At 39.4% G+C, this 20,140-nt stretch overlaps 2 protein-coding genes across 2 annotated transcripts in view; one reads left to right on the top strand and one right to left on the bottom strand.

The window, feature by feature from the left end:
- The window catches only part of capn5a (calpain 5a), a 29,017-nt gene that overhangs the window by 6,427 nt on the left and 2,450 nt on the right, over positions 1–20,140 (bottom strand). Inside the window, exons 2-7 of the mRNA XM_037775458.1 lie at positions 17,917–18,076; positions 11,947–12,078; positions 2,176–2,384; positions 707–899; positions 422–615; positions 62–139 (exon numbers count right to left, since the gene is read on the bottom strand). Coding sequence (XP_037631386.1) covers positions 62–139; positions 422–615; positions 707–899; positions 2,176–2,384; positions 11,947–12,078; positions 17,917–18,072 — 962 coding nt within the window. The 5' untranslated portion in view covers positions 18,073–18,076. The remainder of the gene's footprint in view (positions 1–61; positions 140–421; positions 616–706; positions 900–2,175; positions 2,385–11,946; positions 12,079–17,916; positions 18,077–20,140) is intronic.
- On the top strand, positions 3,471–6,011 carry ompa (olfactory marker protein a). Its single transcript, XM_037775459.1, has 2 exons — positions 3,471–3,826; positions 5,399–6,011. Exons 1-2 carry the CDS (start codon positions 3,758–3,760, stop codon positions 5,828–5,830), a joined length of 501 nt encoding a protein of 166 aa, XP_037631387.1. The 5' UTR covers positions 3,471–3,757; the 3' UTR covers positions 5,831–6,011.

The raw sequence follows: 20,140 nt of genomic DNA, 5'->3' as shown, positions 1-20,140 counted from the left end.
AAGCTCCACATGCAGGCACCTGGTGTCTGCCAACAGGGGGCATCATTGAACTAAAACTCACCAGAACTCTCCATCATCTTGCACAGTGACACCGATCTTCTCCCTCTCACTGTTACTGACCTTCTTCCACTCTTCAGAGCTGCAGACAGGCAGAAAAAAACATCTGTATTCTTCTAATAATAATAAAATGTGGATGGCAGATGTGAAATGTGTGTAGTAAAAAGTAAACATGTCAACACCAAAGAACAAAATAACATCAAACCGACATGATAAATTCAGTGTATTTACAAACTAGGCAGAATTAAAGGGGCAGACACAGTTTGTAGTCCAATCATGTGGGACTACGCAAATCTAAATCGTAGGTTCTCTGGGCATATTTAAAAAACGATTTACAATCTGTGTAGGAATATGGTCATATCACCTGTCGCTCCAGGCCCCGTTCCACTCTCTCTCTCCCCAGGGGTTTCTCATGCGGATCATGTCGAGCTTGTCTGACCTGAAGTAGGCCAGCAGGCCGTGGCCCAGCCTCACCCTGCGGACGTCCGTCACCGCGTAGGCGTGACCCTTCACCAGGCCGCAGGCCAGCCTGGCCTCCATGTCCGCTGCAGTGGTTGCCTGGAACAACACAGTTCAGTCAGTCTCTATAAATCTTTCCTAAATCAATTCATTCAATCATTCAGCCGCCGTGTGTTTGTCCTCTCTTCACCCGGATCGAGCAGCTGATGAGGCCTCCTCTGTCGTGGACTTTCAGGACTCTCTCGAACAGCTCGTTGCGTTTCTCTTCATCGTCTTTGAACCCGTTCTCAATCAAGTCCATTGGCTCCGATACACCGCCGGTGAAATCCACGAGAGCGTCAGCTGTGTTGCCCCCATCAAGCGCCTCATAGCATCCACTCATCCTGGAAGACACACACAAGCGATCATTAACGCTCACACACAGACATCTTAATGAATACATTTTATTCATGTATCTCTGCCCTCAAATTTAAGAAAAGTCTGCAAAAGAAAGTGACCGTCAACCCTCAATCTTTATTAAATAGTAATACTCTTTTAGTTAATTCCTCGCATGTGCTTCCCTTATTTGCTGTGGTCTTAGAGCCATAACAAATGAGGAACTGGTATGGACTCAAAAAGAGCCGGTGTTATTCCTTCAACTGTGGTGAACCTGAAATGATTCACACTCCACCAGGACGTTGACTGTGTGGTGCTCAAAGACAACATTCAAAACTTAATACCATTGATGTGATCACTGCCATTTTCTCCCGAAGGCCAAGGGGAGCCAGGCTTTCCCTGTTTTTTCAGAATGTAGTTGTCATTTAAATAAAAACACTTGCTGCCTTCTCTTCCCCATTTCTCATGTTAAATAATTGTTTATTTATTTGTCTTTGTATTAATTCCCTTATGTATTTACTCTACTGTTTAATTTTCCCTTTTATTTATTTTTATTAATTTTCAATGTATTTATTTATGCATTTATTTGTATTTATCTATTTATTTTTGCATTTATTTTTAATGCATGTATTTATTTATGTATTTTTGCATTACAGCCAGTGATAAGCAGAAGCAGACACAGTTAGATCGCTTGCTAGCTAGCATATAGTCATGCACCCTAACTCCATGATGACACTTGTTGAGTGACAGCCCCCTCATCCGCATAAAGAGGCAGAAATGTAAAAAGAAAAGAACAGAAATAAATACGTTTGGGGAAATAAATAAGGGGTGAAATGCAAAGGAAAAATAGTGCATAAATAAATAAATACATTTGTACGTTTAAAAATAAAAATAAAATACAAAAATAAAAGCAATAATAAATAAATAGATACAAAAATAAATGTAAAATAAATATATGTAAAAAGTAATAAAAATAAATACATAGTTAAAAAAAGGGAAAATTAAACAGAGGCGTAAATAAATAAGGGAATTATTGCAAAGAAAAATTAAAACAAATTTCAAATATCAATTTATATCACATTTTATCATTTATTTAATGGCTATATTTATTTTTAATATTATTTTTGCTACATTTAATGACATATTTATTTATGTATCGAGTTATTCATTTATTTATTCATTTATTTTAGGGAAGATGCATTTTGAGGTAGCATTGTTGGAGGGAGCCTGAGAACAAGAATTTCATTGCCAACAACTGCTCCACTGTAATTGTAAAAGTCTTACTTGGCGTAGGCCTTCTCCACCAGCGCGCTCCAGAACTCGTTGTTGTCGTTGGAGTGGCAGTACACCAGCTCTCCGTTCACCGTGGGCAGCTGGTCATCGATCACCACATCCACCCACTCACCGAACCGCCAGAACCGGAAGTGGAAGATCCCGGCGTAGGACTCTGGTTTTTCTTTATCCCACTCCTGGTCCTTCCAGTCAGGGATCACCTGGGAAAAAAAACAGAAAGAACAAACGGTCATCATCTGGTCAAAGGTCAGGTTTTATTCCATAATATAAAGTGATATACTGGGATCCACAATGAATAGAAAAAATAAAAACAAGAGAAAGACGCAGTGTGCTGTTCTGTTTGGATCCAATAACCTCCACTCGGGTATTGGACATGGTGATACCTGTTGGACTTAAGTAGACTGTGACAGCGTGTTAATGAGGTTTGGAAGTCTTTGTTTCACTACATACAATAAACGTCAGTACACCAACACGCAGACGCACATGTCCTAAATCCCGGGTTCTCGCTGGTGATTTTCCCACTAGATTTAGGGACTTTGGAGCTAGTGCTGAAGCTACTTTCATTTGGAAAAGAGACTGGGCCCAGTTTTTTGGTTGGATCATTTTTTAAAACCTAGAGTACTCTGGCTAGTTTCTCAAGATCACCAACCCTGCCTTTAACAGACATTTATTTAAATAAAAATCTTCGAGATTATTTCTTTAAAAGCATCACCTCTGACAATATCATCTGTACATATTCTGTCCATTTGTTAGTTCCTAAAAAGTTGAAAAACATCTGGTTTTCCACTTGTTCCCCTTTAATTAACCTGAGGATGTACAAAGTGTTTAACAAGGGAATGCCATCCACCCATATCCTGAGCTAAGATCCCCACTGACGATTCATTAACACATACACACCGTAACAATCCTCAGTGAAGTGAGTGATATAAATAAATAACTGATCCATTGAGCCACAACCAGTCAAGCTCCCAGAAGCCCTCAGGAAACTCCCAGAGTTCCCTCTCGTACGTCATCAGCGCCTCCTGTTGCCTAGCACCCTCACACATCACCCACCTCCGTAACGCCTTAAAAAAAAAAAAAAAAACTTGGAGAGTATTTTCATGTGATATTCAGACATTTCAAACCTGATCTATATGAAATAATTCAGCTGCTTCTGGTGTCAATAACATTCAAAATTTGGTGCAGAAACATGAGCCTTTAAAGGATTGAAAGGTTTACTGGGCTGAATACTGATTATTCTGACTGTTGCATTGATCCCATCTCCCAATGCTCTCCCCCATCCTCTCTCATGTTATGTGGCTAATCAATGCGTCCTAACTAAACTACCCTGTGGGCAGGAGGGAGGTGGGGGGGAGGGACAAAAGTGAGAAACCGCCACTCTGTGATGGAAATAGTTGGAGAGGGGAGGGGAGACAGAGACGGCATACAAGCCTGTGAGAAAAGAGAGAGAGAGAGGGAGAGCGGTAGAGAGAGAAATCTGAAACTCTACCAGAGCTCCATCTATCACAGCATCCATCCAGACAGGCCAGCCTCACCCTCTCCTTAACCCAGGACTATAACCTCGAAGTCGGACATGGACGATGCCAAAGTCCCCTCCAACACACTGGTGCTGGCGTTTAAAGAAGACCCGGCACTGACAGAGGTGAGGATCTCACTTTGACATGACAACTTCTCACCTTGTCTGTTATCATAATGTGTGTGCATTAGGGCTGTCAATCAATTAAAATATTTAATCGCGATTAATCGCATGATTGTCCATAGTTAATCGCGATTAATCACAAATTAATCATACATTTTTTTATCTGTTCAAACTGTACCTTAAAGGGAGATTTGTCAAGTATTTAATACTCTTATCAACATGGGAATGGACAAATATGCAAATGTGTGTATTTATTTATATTGGAAATCAATTAACAACATAAAGCAATGACAAATATTGTCCAGAAACCCTCACAGGTACTGCATTTAGCATAAAAAAATATGCTCAAGTTGTGTTAATGCGGTAAAGAAATTGGTGCTATTAAAACAATTTGCGTTAACACGTTAATATCACGTTAACTTTGGCAGCCCTAGTGTGGATGCAATTTTTGTTTTTACCTGATAGAACATATAACTGAATGTACAAAGATTAAACCTGATGTGATGGGGGTTTTTGTGCACATTGGAGCATTTGTGCACATCACCAAAAATGTTAACATTGCGGTTTCGACTGCTGACGTTAAACATAGATACATTTAACAAATACTTATATAATGCTTTTATATGAAGTTTGTAACAATTACATTTAAAATTTAGTGTATTGCTTTTCTTTTTATTGTTGGCTGACTTTTCAAAGTTTACTTTTTGGAGATTCATGCAACTTTTTATTCAAACTTTTCTCCCTGCTTTAATGAACAGTCTTCATAGCATCTGTTGTTAAAGTTTTCTATAGTGTGCCTGGTGCTTTGAATGTCCCCAGTGTAGTGATCAATAGGTCTTCTCATCAGAAGAGTTAAAACTCTGACCACTAGCCTGGCACTCTGCCTAAAAAACTGTTTACTTTCTGTCTTTCTAACCGACCGTCTGGCGGCCACAGTGGAGGTCAACGGCTTCTGGGCTCAAATGTTAATGTGCACCTTTGCTGCGCTGAGAGAAAAAAGTGGTTTAGAGCCACAACGATTGGTCAACTGATCGATCCGTGCATCAAAAGAAAGCTAATTGCCAATTCTTTTGATAATCTATTAATCATTTAGGTATTTTTTTAAGCAAAAATATTTTATATTCATATTTTACGGAACCTCTCGCCTGCCTTCCTGCTTCATCACCCATGGCCGTGCAGTTCAGAGGATGAGATTGGCGCAGCATGCGCCTATGCAAATTTCGGAGGAGACCGGCAGCTTTGAAGGAAGCCTTCCCTTTCAAAACTACTCACTGACTGCTACTAACAGTTCACTTTTGGTGGTTTTCGTATAGTTGGTAGTCAAGTGCACCTGAACCGTACTCAAGACCACCTTTTCAAGTGGACACGGGCACGGATCAACAAACCGTGCCCCAGCACGGTAGCCTACACAGTGTTTACACGAGTCAAACGAACTGGACTTTGGGGTCAAATGGGCTGGATAATCAAATCTGACCCACACACGACTTTTCTTTCCGCATTACTCCTTCTTTTCTAACTCGTCTCAATGTCCACTTCATCTCTGTCTTCTTGTGTGTTCTTTTACCTCCTCTGCAGATGATGCGTCTCCGTGTGTCGTCTCTGCAGCGCTCAGGGCAGAAGCGTCAGGACGGTGAGCGTCTGCTTCTCCCCCATGAGGCCGTGTATCGGCTGGACTTCCCCACCCAGGAGCTGAACTTCTCCCGCTGGTACTTCTCCCTCGCTGACCACGGCCGTGTCACCATCACCGGTATTTCCCAGCACTGGACCCCTGACCTCACCCACCTGATGACCCGTCAGCTACTAGAACCGATCGGAACATTTTGGCGAAACGCCAACGACCCGGAGGATTCGCCGCTCAAATGGCTGGAGGCGGACATGCAGGAGTTCGGCGAAAGGATTGCTGAGCTGGCCAAGGTCAGGAAGGTCATGTACTTCCTGTTTGCTTTCAAGGATACAGCAGAGGCCGCAAATGTCTGCTGCTCGGTGGCGTTCACACCAGACAAATGACTCTTCACTGTTTGTCAGTAGAATCCTGTTAGTACTGGAGAAGCATTGCAATATGTTGTCCAATCTTAGACCTTTAAAAAACTTTGGTTCTCCTCAAATCAAAGAAATACATCATCTTAAATATTCTCCCTCAAAACGTCCACAGTAACAAGATTGTAGTTCCCTCTTCTTTGTGCGCGATTTATTTAATTTCCGAACATTTTAGCACAAAAAGCTAACTTTTAACAGCATCTCAACAGCCAAGTCAAAATTTTATAAGCACTTAAAAGAAAGTATTTTTCCACAAAACAAAGCAAACCTATTTAGTAAATAACAAGAGAAAGAACAAGTATGAACGCACTTTATTTACATGGAACTAAACCTCTTGTAGGTTCCCTGGTGCTAAAAGATCAATGTATCATCAACATTAATCATTAATTCAAAACATATTTAAAATTCGTACAGAAACGTGAGCAATCATTTAAAAAATATTTAAAAAATATTATCTGATGATGTTGAAACTTCATAATCAATAACTAAAATTTTAGAATTTTTATAACCTTTGAATACAAAACTTATGAGGATACAAACTAAACTTCCTCTTGTAAATAAAACGCCATCACTGATCAGCTGAATATTGTGATAATATGTTTGTCTTTGTATTTCTTTTCTGAAGTCTTTCAGCGCTCGCAGGAGAGGCAGCTACAGTAGAAAGTAGCAGAGAATATGAAATATTCACATTGCATGACTGTCGGCCCGACACAAAACACAGATCAATGGAGTGACATCTATTAAACATTGACTGAAAGCTGTCTCTGTGCTCTCATTGGTGCTGATTGGTATCGGTGTTACTGGACAGAGGAGAGAGGGATGGAGGGGACAAGAGGAGAGGAGAGACTAGAAAGGGAGTAAACAAGAGGAGAGGAGACTAGAAAGAGAGGAAACAAGAGGAGAGGAGAGACTAGAAAGGGAGTAAACAAGAGAGGAGACTAGGAAGGGAGGAAACAAGAGAAGAGGAGACTAGAAGAGGAGGAAACAAGAGGAGACGAGACTAGGAAGGGAGGAAACAAGAGGAGAGGAGACTAGGAAGAGAGGAAACAAGAGGAGAGGAGACTAGGAAGGGTGGAAATAAGAGGAGAGGAGCAGAGACTAGGAAGGGATGAAACAAGAGGAGAGGAGACTAGGAGAGGAGACGAGGAAGGGAGGAAACAAGAGGAGAGGAGATTCTAGAAAGGGAGTGAACAAGAGGAAAGGAGACTAGGAAGGGAGAAAACAAGAGGAGAGGAGGCTAGGAGAGGAGACGAGGAAGGGAGGAAACAAGAGGAGAGGAGACTAGGAAGGGATGAAACAAGAGAGGAGAGGAGAGGAGAGGAGAGGAGAGGAGAGGAGAGGAGAGGAGAGGAGACTAGGAAGAGAGGAAACAAGTGGAGAGGAGACTAGGAAGGGAGGAAACAAGATGAGAGGAGTCTAGGAGAGGAGACGAGGAAGGGAGGAAACAAGAGGAGAGGAGACTAGGAAGGGATGAAACAAGAGGAGAGGAGAGGAGAGGAGACTAGGAAGAGAGGAAACAAGAGGAGAGGAGACTAGGACGGGAGGAAACAAGAGGATAGGTGACTAGGAAGGGATGAAACAAGAGGAGAGGAGAGGCAAGGAGAGGAGACTAGGAAGAGAGGAATCCAGAGGAGAGAAGACTAGGAAGGAAGGAAACGAGGAGAGGAGGCTATAGGAAGGGATGAAACAAGAGGAGAGGAGACTAGGAAGGGAGGAATCCAGAGGAGAGGAGACTAGGAAGGGATGAAACAAAAGGGGAGGAGAGGAGACTAGGAAGGGAAGAAACAACAGGAGAGGAGAGGAGACTAGGAGGGGAGGAAACAAGAGGAGAGGAGACTAGGAAGGAGTAAATGACTGTTAGATCCTGACCGTCACAGTGTCGTATGAGTTAAAGAACTGCTCATTCACACTTTGACTTTCATAAAATGCAGCATTTCTCTCGGTTTTTTTCTGTCTCTGTGTTTCAGTTGGACTGAAGGGGGAAATTCCAGCATGTTCAGTGTTTACAGCTCCAGTATCTGCTCATCAGTTACAATAGTTCCCATTTTGTTTCCAGTCAAACTTTCCACCTTACTGGAGCCAAATACTGGCAGGAACATGATTTACATTTTTAACTGAGTTAGAGAGCCAGAACTGCTTCAGTACAGACAGAACTAGGAACAACATCACTGCAGGTTTTGTTGACAATTAATTAAAACATAATCTCAAAAACATTTTAATTTAGGATTTGTTGAAAGCCTAGTTTATACTAGTTTATCCCAATAAGCTAGTAAGTGGACATTGAGTTAAGATTTCTATTTTGATTCGTTTGTCAAATTTATTTCAGGATGCAGGAACAATATTTGGAAAATGAGACGCTATATAAATTATTTAAAACTGAATAATAATCTTTGCATAATTAATTTAAACCAGCCATAACTTGTGTACGCAGCAATGAACATCTATATAACTTTAAGAAATACCTCTCAACACGACATGTTCTGTATGTGAGTTATTTTACTACGGGTCTCTTCACCTTGGAAGTGTTGTCATAATTGTCGTCAAAAGTGTGTAGTTTGCCTTAGAGGCTTAATAAGTGTTTGTTTTTGGACCACTGACGGGTGTCAAGACAACTGGCTGCTCCACTGAGGCGACGACACCTAAAACAGGCTTTAGTTTCCCTTCAGCTGATGGAAAACTGAGAGCTGCAGAGGACCTCCGAGACCAGACAGGAGAAGGAGGTAACCAACAGCGGAAACACACAATGCACCGACAGAAACACACACACACACACGACTCCAATAATACCTTCTCATTATGTTTATAATATGTACATCTAAGTGGCTGAAAGGTCAAACAAACATGGTCTGTTGAAGTGCTTTTGAGCAAGGCACTGAACCCACTATAGAACCTGTTCAACGTGTGTCAATCTCTGAACCCATCAGATCAGCCTCTGGGGTCAAGGATCTATATTATATATTTCTGGGGTTCTGGTGTAGCCAGTGGATATCTGCTCCAAGACTTCCTTTTCCGTGCGCTGCTCATTGTTTACAGTCCGATTAGCAACTTGAGATGTGAGACTGGAGTTGGAGTTGAGAGATGACGTGTACGACCGGATTGTTTCACAAGCAGCCAGTTCACAAGCTAATTTCAAACCAATAAAAAGCTAAATCATCGTCTTTTTCTCTCCTCACGGACTGTTTACCTGCTTTCAACCAAAGCCTGCTCCAACGTGATTTTTCAACACTACTCAGACTACAAACGAAAACAGGAACGTTTCGAATGCCAAAATCGTATCCCGTTTTCTACAAATTCTACATGTTTAGGGCTGTGACTAACGATTATTTTCATTTATTTATTTATTTTCTCGATAAATCGATTGCTTGTTTGGTCTATAAAATGTCAGTAAATGGTGAAAAATTTCCATCAGGGTTTCCCAAAGCCCAAGATGACGTCCTCAAATGTCTTGTTTTGTCCATAACTCAAAGATATTCAGTTTACTATCATAGAGGATAGGGGCTGCACAATTAATCTAAATACTATCAAAATCACATCTGGCCTACTGCAATTTTCAAATCACAGGATGAGGAGGAAATCACAATATTTTTTAAAAGGCAAAATCACACCATAATCATTTTAATATGTTTTTCAATGAAAATGAAAATAGTGATGTAAAAATGATCATACCCACTAATATCGCAATTGCAATATCAGTTAAAATAATCACAATTATATATTTTTTTCCAAATCGTGCAGCCCTAATAGAGGAGTAACGAAACCAGAAAATATTCACATTTAAGAAGCTGGAATCAGAGAAGTTTTCTTTCTTAAAAAATTACTCAAACCGATTAATAGATTATCAAACTACTTGGCGATTTTAATAGTTGCAGCTCTATACATGTTAATGCAGAATCTGTTAATAGAGACTAAACGTGTGTTGAATTAGAAGCGTTCTGTCAGGCTATTATTTAATCTTAGATTAAACTCTGAAACATAAGTAGCCTTTAAACTTCATAACATGATTAGAGACCAATTCATAAAGTTATACATATATACAGGCTGTTAACTAAATCCAACCATAGATCCCACATCACACCAGTCCTCTAGAGACCACTCAGATCATCTGACCAAGGTCTCTTAATTTTAACCAGCTTCCTCCGCAAATCCAAGGCTGCCTCCCCCCTCTGTAATATCAGCTGAGTCTGTAAACGGCTTCAAAAAACTTCTCAAAACCCATTTCTACCGACGTTAGGGGCTGTAATTTATTTGTGTCCTCTGTATTTGTATATGTGTCTTTTCTGTTTATAGCTGTATATACATGTTTCTTATTTTTCTGTATCGTCCAGTGAAGCACCTTTGTAGCTTTTGGCTGTATAAATAAAATCTTGCTTACTTATCTCTGAATAACAGGGTTGTAAATGAAGGTTACTGGTGCCACCTTATGGATGAAAGATGTTATTTCCTGGTTGCTGCAGCATCCAGTTCAAGTCCTTTATCTGATTGATCTGTGTGTAATGACATGATTTTAATCTATAATGTTGTTTAAAGTCTATTTGTTAAGCAGCCATGAAATATGTACAATGTTCACATGTCAATCTGTCAGGGCTAATGTTGTGATAATGACCATTTCACAGTGAATCATGTAAATGATTTATGAGCTCTGACAAACATCAATATTAAGAATTTAAATTCCTAATGAGCGCGCGTGTGTGTGTGTGTGTGTGTGTGTGTGTGTGTGTGTGCGTGTGTGGAAAAGTACTCAACGCAGTACTCTAAAAGCACTTGGATTACACAAAATGCCACACACAAATCTAAAGTAAACACACACCCTGTCACACAAATCTGACACCCATATACTTGCATGCACACATGCCCACACCCATTAACGCACACACACAATCCTATACACAAACACATGCACAGTGTGCATGCATCCTGCTCCGCCGGCTGTGGCTCAGTCATTTGAACAGAAGTCTCTAACTGACATGCTGTATTTATCAATGCCATGAAATATAACTAGATCCATTCATTAGGATGCTGTATTGTTGGAGCTAGTTGTTCCAGCGTATCCTCATACAACGGTTGGTATTATATCTTATGAAACGTTATTCCTAATTTTTCGTGCATTTTCAATGAATGTCCAGCATCAATTTCCACTCCAGTCTTTTCAAAATAAACGTCCGTCTTTACAGGAAACAACTCGGTTAGGTTTAGGCAACAAAACTACTTAGTTTTAATTTTAGGAAAATATCATGGAAGTGGCGTAACTTAAGTACGGAAGTTACGTGACTCACACAGGATACGAACAGCGGTCTCCTGGGCAAAAGTCCAGTGTTTTTGACCCATCCATCCACCTTAAACAACTCCCTATGTGGCATCGCTTTTTATACTTCCTAGTTCACAATTACGTGGATTACATATCGCATATGGCATCGAATCGAATCGCATCGCATGATGGTCCATAGTTCAAAATGTACCTTAAAGGGAGATATATCAAGTATTTAATACTCTCATCAACATGGGAGTGGGAAAATATGCTGCTTTATACAAATGTATGTAAATATTTATTATTGGAAATCAATGAACAACACTAAACAATGACACATTTTGTCCAGAAACCCTCACAGGTACTGCATTTAACATAAAAAATATGCTCAAATCATAACATGGCAAACTGCAGCCCAACAGGCAACAACAGCTGTCAGTGTGTCAGTGTGCTGACTTGACTATGACTTGCCCCAAACTGCATGTGATTATCATAAAGTGGGCATGTCTGTAAAGGGGAGACTCGTGGGTACCCATAGAACCTATTTTCATTCACATATCTGGAGGTCAGAGGTCAAGGGATGCCAGAAGTTTGGACCATGATTTAACCTCCTTCGCTTTCATATGATACCAGTATCTAGCTTTAAAATTATGCCCGCTACAACCTAAGAATCGCAAGTTGCATTAATGCGTTAAAGAAATTAGTGGCGTTAAAACAAATTAGCATTAACATTGTGTAAGTATAGCTACGAACGCTGTGTGAGAACAGCCTGAAAAACTCAAACTGCACAGCTGCAACAAAAAATAGATAATAAAACATGGACACTGTGTCTTTGCCTCACCTTCTGCCATAGAGCCTCTCTGGACGCCAGACTGGAGCAGGCGGCTACGAACCAGCAGTTTCCCAGCTGGCCTTGGTGCAGGTCGTGGGCACTGATGCCGTCCACAAACAGTTGGGGGTTGCTGCATAACTCCTAGAAGGACAAAGATGATTGCAATCAGTGTTAACCTTTTCTTCTTCTTATCAATTCAACAAAAGGATGAGACTGAAAGTCCTTCAAATGTATTGAGAATCGGCGTGTCCATTGTCCATTGAATGGTTTTGCCAACGTTGATCCCGATAATATTTTTAGGTTAGAAAGAATCCAACACACTCAACAGCTGCATTTGGAAATATCAGCCAAAACCAATCAAAATTATAACGCACAAAAGAATGACAGAACAATTAGTTATTTTTGAACGTGACATAATGTCAAAGTTCACTTGATAAGTTGAGTTTTTACAATTAATTTATAGTAGATTAAGGCTAAAAGGGGTCCTTTTCTACTGAATACTATATTTATATTGTTGTGTCTCTGGTCAACATACAGCTGCTGCACGAGATGTGTTCATACTGGGCAGCTGCCAGTGTTGGATAAGTACTGTAGGGCGTTAGCCTGAGCACTCAGTCAACCATCTTAAGGTAAATACAGGGTTAAAAAAAACACCCTCCGATTAGGTAGAAATCGCTTCTGAATGTTCAAAGCCAAACAAACCACAGAGCGTATGAGAGGCAGACTATCAGGAAAGCAGCCAAATGATAGAGCTAGAATAAACCAGTGGCACACACCCAGTAAGATCACTAACTATGTGGACGTATACATGAAGCTCACTTACTACCATGATATAACATGTTAATTAGTGAGCTTTAGATGTGTAGTTAGGCATGTTTAGTTATCTTTGGACAGAGCCAGGCTAGCCGTTTCCCCCTGTTTCCTGTGTGTGTGCTATGCTAAGCTAACAGGCTGCTATGATAGCTTCATATTTAGTGTGCACAGATAAGTGGTATCTATCTTCTCATCTAACTTTCTGTCAGAAAGCGAGTAGGCGTATTTCCCCAAATGTCCCAAGATTCTGTTCGGTAGTTGCTACAGAGTTTTTTTGTTTTGTTTTGTTTTATATTTTGAAGTATTGTCTTGTATTTCCTTTTGTAAAGTCACATGACTAACTGACCGATTTATGTAAAGAATCTCAAGTGCCCTATGTTTATTATTAGTAATATGCTATATGTTATTGTCACTGTTTTACTTGTAAAGGTAAGGCAAGGCAAGTTTATTTATTTAGCACATTTCAACAACAAGGCAATTCAAAGAACTTTATATATATATATATATATATATATATATGTGAAATATATAAATATGATTATAAAAGATAAAAGATAAAATGTGTGACCTCAACAGTTGCTTAACAGCAAACTGTGGGTTCCTGTGGGTGGATGTATTACTATGTTTATAATTAACCCTTTTTTCTACAAGTATATTTGCGTGTATCTATACACTTTACATTTTCCCTTTACCATTCTTTTAAATCCATTTATTTCATGCACAGATGGAAATGTTTATGCCTCTTAATTGCACTGTAAATTGAGCATCTCTCAATAAAACAAATCTTTACCAAAAAAGAATCTGAACTGCCCCTCGCTGTGTGTGCATTCCCAAAATTAGAGGTTGCTATTTTAAGTACAAATACTGTATTATACCCCCACACACACACGCAGTACCATAAATGTACTCATCTGTTCAACCACAAAAAAGACACACACTCAGTGGGAAGAAATAGCCTGGGTGGTTCTCCTTTACACACTGGCTTCATCCTCCTATCCTCCTCTTTTGTTCCTTAAATGTACACAAAACATGCTAAATTTGATGTGTTCATACAGTAAGACCTCATTAAAAAATATGAACCCTCCACTGAATCAACTAGATATACATCAAAATGACAACCGTAATGCATGGCATTGTTTACAGACAAAAACTGTTTTTGTGTGTGTCAATATTGTCTATAGATGGACTTGAAAACATATGAACCAGTCCTTTAATTCATAGCCTTCTTTTTCTCGTGCACGTCTGCCATCTTTCCACTTTAAATGTTTCCCTCTGTTCTTTCTTTCAGTCATTATCCCCACGACTCTGTGGAGATCTACCATCCTGTCTCAACTCAACAACTCAGTGTTGTGCAACATGCAACACACTCTCTGATTTGTGAATCACTCGAGTCACACTGATCTTTGAGGGCTTTACCAAAATGTACATGGGTTTAACAACCCACAGGCATTTTGTTTTGCATTTTTCCATTCAAATGAACACAGTCATTGTTTTTGCAAATCACTACTGCCCCACATTCAGTCTAAGTTTAATGTTTGACTACACCGGCATCATGGCTGATAATATCTGCAATTTTTAGCTTACCACAGATATATTGATGGCATGAAGTTTATAGAAGCGGGCTTGTTTGATCCCTGAACAGGCAGGATAAATGTGACACCTCATTGACACTTTTTTACATGCTTATTTTTTACCTTTTGCTTGATCCGCTCTGTTTGTTATTGTGTCATGTGACTTGTTGACAACAGTGAAAACGTGAGTGAGAGTTGGAGAGAGGAGGTCCGGTGTTGTCAGAGTTTGTTGTGTTGGAGTACAGAAAGTGTAGCTTAGTGTTATCTAAAAGATTTTCAGTGTCATGGCTGAACATTTAGATGTTTTCAATGATGTGGATGAGACGGCAGATTTCAGAACGAGACTTTTCCTTGACCGAGATTTGGTTAGACCATAGACTGTATATAAAATGTGGACCAATTTCAAAAATGTGTGTCCCCATTAATCACTTAGACACAAAAACATGGGAAAATACGGTCCAGGTTAAAAAATATCGAAGTTACCCTTTAAGTGGAGCAATTGTGGACAGTTTAAGTTTAGGCTGAAGTTATACGATTGTTTCCTTTCTCTCCACTCCTGGGACAAATCGATAATATTGATCCATTGGAGTGCTTTGAGTTTCCTGTTTAATTATTTAGCAGCTCAGATCATCAATGATTGAAAGTAAAGCATATTATAAAGATACAGTTCAGGCTTTAGCTGGGTGTTCTTTTATACTGCATATACTGGATGATGGTTGAAATCAGACTTGCAAATTTGAATTTGTTCAAAAAATAAACTGCACACATAATAAGCATAATTTAAAAATCCAGTATTCATTCCAATCCATATTCAGACCCGTCTTTGCGATCTTACTGCAGTTTTTTTTGGTCTCAAAAATGGTTCAATTGATGGCATTGTTCTTATCTTATCACTGTCACCTGCCTAAATGAACTGGACTAAACTGGGAAGCACACCAAAGTTCATTTTAAAGTGAATTAACTGGATTTTAAGCAGAATAGCTGCTACAGAAAGCCAATTTTAGCACCTTATATTTTCCCTTCCTTCAACAAAAATAACAAATGCCCGTACTGTGTGTGGGTGTGTGCGTGTGTGTATTACAGAGACATTGTACAGTGTAGAGATAGAGGCTGGAAAGCCATTAAGCAATAACTCCATCACGAGCATCATATTTCCCCATCATCTTAACAAATAAACCAGCTTCAGTGGTCACTGCTGCACTGCATAAAAACATTCCTAAAAAACAAATATGGCTCAGTGAAATGCAGCGGGTGACTCAAAGTCTCTGAGCCAAGTCACGTTAAGCAAACAACTCTGTGATATCAAACAAGATCAATGTTTATTCTAGACTAAGGCCATCTGTTGAGATGTTTTATTCAATCAGATATGATCACAGTGATATCTACGCACTAAAAGTATTCATAACAAATTAAAATAATATATTAAAATATTTGTGTTTTGTCAATATGACACAGACCAGATCCTCAATACAGCTATATAATATTACATATTGCTTAGTGACAGTAAATTTAACTTGACAGAAATCTGGAATAAATAAATTTGGGATGAAGCTTTGAAGATTTGGGGATTTTTGACTAGGAAAAAAGTCCCTTCTAGAGGCCTCAGTGTTTTGGTTTGTTTCCATCTAAGACTTCAGAGTGAACAAGTCTTAAATCAGGGGAGAGCCGGCCTGTATTGGACTTCCTGTGTTTCTTTGTGGAGAATTTGAGGAAGCATTTCAGGAAATTAACAGTTTTGGATGCAGAGGTTACTTAAGGCCGGGGTCTCTAACAGAAGCCTATGTATATCCTTCATCTACTACTCACCCTCTCTTATATTTCTGAATTCATGTACACCAACGTCAGAAACTCGCCATGTCATTTTATATTTAGCCACGAATTTCTACTTAACGCCTGATCCTGTTACTGAAAAGCCTTCTTTAAACTTAGCTGGGCCTCTCCGCAGAGGCTGGGCTTGGATAGAAAGAAACTAGTAAATATATCAGTTAATGATTATCTCTTTGTTGCTCAGGTGTGTTGGAAACCTTTTTGTAAGAGAACTGATAACCTTTTGTTGCGGCACACATCTACACATTCCTTCCAGATGACAACTTCACCTGAAACAGGGATGTGTAACATCATGATGGTTTTTATTTATTTATACAAATCCAGAATTTGTTCCAGCCGAAGACCATTGAATCAGAACACTTTCCACGTCTGTGCTGAGTCATATTTTATATTATCCCACCATCCCTGTAGTCCTGATTTGAACCACACATATGAGAATAACTGAAGTAAGAAACAAATTTAATTTGCCTTTGCTGCTCAGTCACTACTAGAGACACATCTCAACATGTTATTCTGTCGTCCAAATATTTCTTCAAAGAGCAATCACAGCATGCAGACACACACAGAAAACCATTCCAGGGTGTTGGGGTGGGATTTCAGTGGGGTAAAATAAATTCCATACATTCCTCTCCCCATTCAGTCCAAGTAACCTCTCTCCTCTCTATATGCATACTCTCCATTGTACTTGTCTCATGACCACCGTCCTCATTATTACCCACCAACTGCCTCCTGTCTCTGTTTCTTGTCTCTCTCTATCTCTACTGTGACTCAGCTGATCAGCTCACTGATTTGTCTAATAGGGTAAACAGTCAGGTGGCCACTACAAATCCACCAGCTATGCGTTTAAAAAAAAAAAAAGGCAGAAAATAAATCATATACTCCTGTAAAGCAGATGTGGAGAATTTAAATATTTATCTTACAATCCTTGGCTGAAACCTACCATGCCTTATTAAGGCCATTGTAGGTAAAAAAAAAGAAAATCATGGAGCAGGGGAGGGGGGTAATATTCAGAGAAAAAATCTCTTATATTCTCTGGGATTAAAGTGGTAAATATACGGGAAAAAATCTCTTATATTCTCTGGGATTAAAGTGGTAAATATACGGGAAAAAAGGCTCACAAATTTATGAGAAAAAAACTTGAATATTCTCTGAGATTATTAAATCATAAATTTGCAAGAAAAAAAAAATAGAAATTCTCAGAGATTAAAGTCACACATTTACGAAAAAAAAACTAAAAAACAGATCAACCTTATCACACCACCACAGACGCTACTGATAAACAGCAAATGCAACATATGCACATTAGTGAGGAGGTGCAACAGTACAGAACATGGCGGTTGATATCATAATTCATGGCAATGACTCTTCAAAGTCTGGATGCTGATGATAATATGGTGTTTCTGGGCCGTTGATTGCAAAGTATAATTTGATTAGGTCATCCACTGTATACTGTACATAATAATACAAATATAATACACCACAAGCAGCGGTGTCTGTGGTGTGATGAGGTTGACCCAACCTTGCAAAGTGAAGCAATGTGGTTCATTGACAAAAATCCCCCACAATATTTCCAATTTCTTTTCTTTTGTGACTGTTTTTTTCTCATAAATTTACGACTTTAATCTCAGAGTTTTTCCTCGTAATATTGCCACCCTCCTTTGCTCCTTAAGTTATTTATTTATTTTTCCTACAATGGCCCTAATGCGCCGTCCTAGAAATATGTGGAAGTCTTGCTTACTATTTAACACATTATTTCTTTTGTCCTCACCTTGGGCCTTTTCCAGGTGACTCTGCCGATGCGGTTGCTCTGGTAGAACAGAGACTGGTCGGATGTGGGGAACAGAGGGTCTTCAAACAGACGTCCATTCTGCTGGCACTGCCTCCTCAGAGCAGAGAAGGACTGGCCCTCGTAGGGAACCACCATCACCCTGCACACACAGAAGCTGACTTAGTTATCAGGGCTTTATGGCAATATTCTAATAATAAAAAAAAATATAAAACTGGAAATAAAGGCAGGGCTGAGACTAAAACAGTGTTTGTTATTCTGGAAAAGAGAGGACAGCTGCTCAGCTGAAGGAAAATCAGGCTTCAAGGCCTCAAAAGCACATTGTGTTGTGGATAAAGATTACTAACAAGGATATCCTTCTCTTTTAAAAACATCTAAGACAGACACAAGTCTGCTACACATTACATTAACTCTCCCACCAGTCATGTGACAGGATGACAAACAGAAACTCTGACAGTCATGTTTGACTACGGATCACCAGCAAAGCAAACACATGATGAAAGTTTCATGCAGCAGCATTAAGAGCCCGATCTGGTCAGTGGAGTCCTAACAACAACTTCCTCTCTGAAAAATAAAGCGAGACAATGATAGAAAGAGGATGTGGTGTGTGGGTTCGCAATGTTCATTAAATATTCAGCTGCTTTTTCTGGCTACAAAAATATTGCAGATATTGAGCATTTTGCTGATAATACTTTTACTTTAGTAAGGTTTTGAATGCAGGACTTTTACTTAATTACAGGATCTTCTTCTAACACTGAGTGCCAGGATGTGAGTTACCATGGAGACTGTTAACGGGACACATCAGGCCAGTCACTAATTATATCAGTGTCAATTAAAGGCAATAAACACAGAGAGGATACTGGACAGAGCAGACAAAACAGCAAATGATATTATCTGCTTGGTGGTCTGTTTCAATAAATACTTTTTTTCCTTTGTGATGCTGAAAATATTGAAAAAATATATACAGTATTTGAATAAAACAAAAGCAACTTGTCTTTCCAGAAATAATATCCTGGTTACTCTGAATAATCCAGAGACCTTGTTATGAACAACGCTGAAGAAAGAAAACAATTATAAGACAATTATCTCAAAACCTGAACAAACAAACTATCTGCTTTCTAAAGTAAAAAAATAAAGCATATCTCTTTGTAATGAGGAGGGAATTAGCCTTTAACACTGGGAAAGTCCTGTTGGTTTTTAGGAATCAAAGAAATGGGCATCTACTGAAGGGAATAATAGGGATGAGAATACCATTTATGGTATCGTTTAAATTTTTTTAAGTGTTTGTATTGAACGTGGGTTGTGAAAAAGTCGCAGAGAGATACTTGAAGGTTGTCAGAAAGAAAGAGGGAGCATTTGAATTTTCACTAAACTGAAGACAGAGTGAAGCTGCACGGCTATAAAACGTTTTTAAAGGGAAACAACATGTCGACCCTGAGGGGTTGTGAGCTGGTAAGAAGAAACTGAGCTGACCTTCTTCTTCCTCTTCTTCAGCATGACTGGGACATGAGTCATCCTCAGATGGGGGAGGGAGGACAGTGGGTTTCTCTGTGTTTAAGTGCATTTAATTGATTTAAAAAAAATAGTTTCAAATCATGTTTGTCACTCTTACATTTACAATCACTGTGTAAATATGCAAATAACTGAATGACACCATTAAAGGGATAGTTTGGGTGTTTTGAACTGGGGTTGTATGAGGTACATATCCGTAGTCAGTGTATTATCTACAGTAGATGACGGTCGACACGCCCCCAGTTTGGAGAAACAGACAGGAACATGTTGCTGTCAGACAGCCCTTTCCGACGGGGAACTGAAGTCGTTAACTATGCTCTCTTCAAAGCCACCAGACTCCTTTGACAAAAGCAGTAATTTTACCTCACAGAACACAGGGTTGCTGGTCTACCGCTGCCTTGATCGGTTAGTTTGTTTGTGTTAATGTCTGACTGTGAATCGGAACTAACCCTTTAAGGGTCCAGTGTGTAGAATCTGGTAAACACAACTATTCTTTATTTTCATACTGATACCTGATCTATATCCAAAACATAGGTCCGACCAGTTTATTAGGCTCTACTTTAAAGATGTAGCCCTAACATTGGGCTCTGGGATGTTGTGATGGCAATTTTTTTGCTATTCTCTGACATCTTAACTGATCAAACAACACTGAAAATAATCACTAGTTGCAACCCCTAAAATAACTGTCAGCACT

This window comes from Sebastes umbrosus, chromosome 7 (genome assembly GCF_015220745.1).
Source record: "Sebastes umbrosus isolate fSebUmb1 chromosome 7, fSebUmb1.pri, whole genome shotgun sequence".
NCBI lineage: Eukaryota > Metazoa > Chordata > Actinopteri > Perciformes > Sebastidae > Sebastes > Sebastes umbrosus.
Note: the sequence above shows the minus strand (reverse complement) of the source record. Positions and strands in the feature narration are given on the sequence as shown.

Excerpts from the sequence above, each read along its gene's own strand:
- ompa (XM_037775459.1), top strand. The coding sequence starts at position 3,758 with ATGGACGATGCCAAAGTCCCCTCCAACACACTGGTGCTGGCGTTTAAA. Across the intron at positions 3,827-5,398 it reads AAGACCCGGCACTGACAGAG|ATGATGCGTCTCCGTGTGTC; the intron begins GTGAGGATCTCA and ends CCTCCTCTGCAG.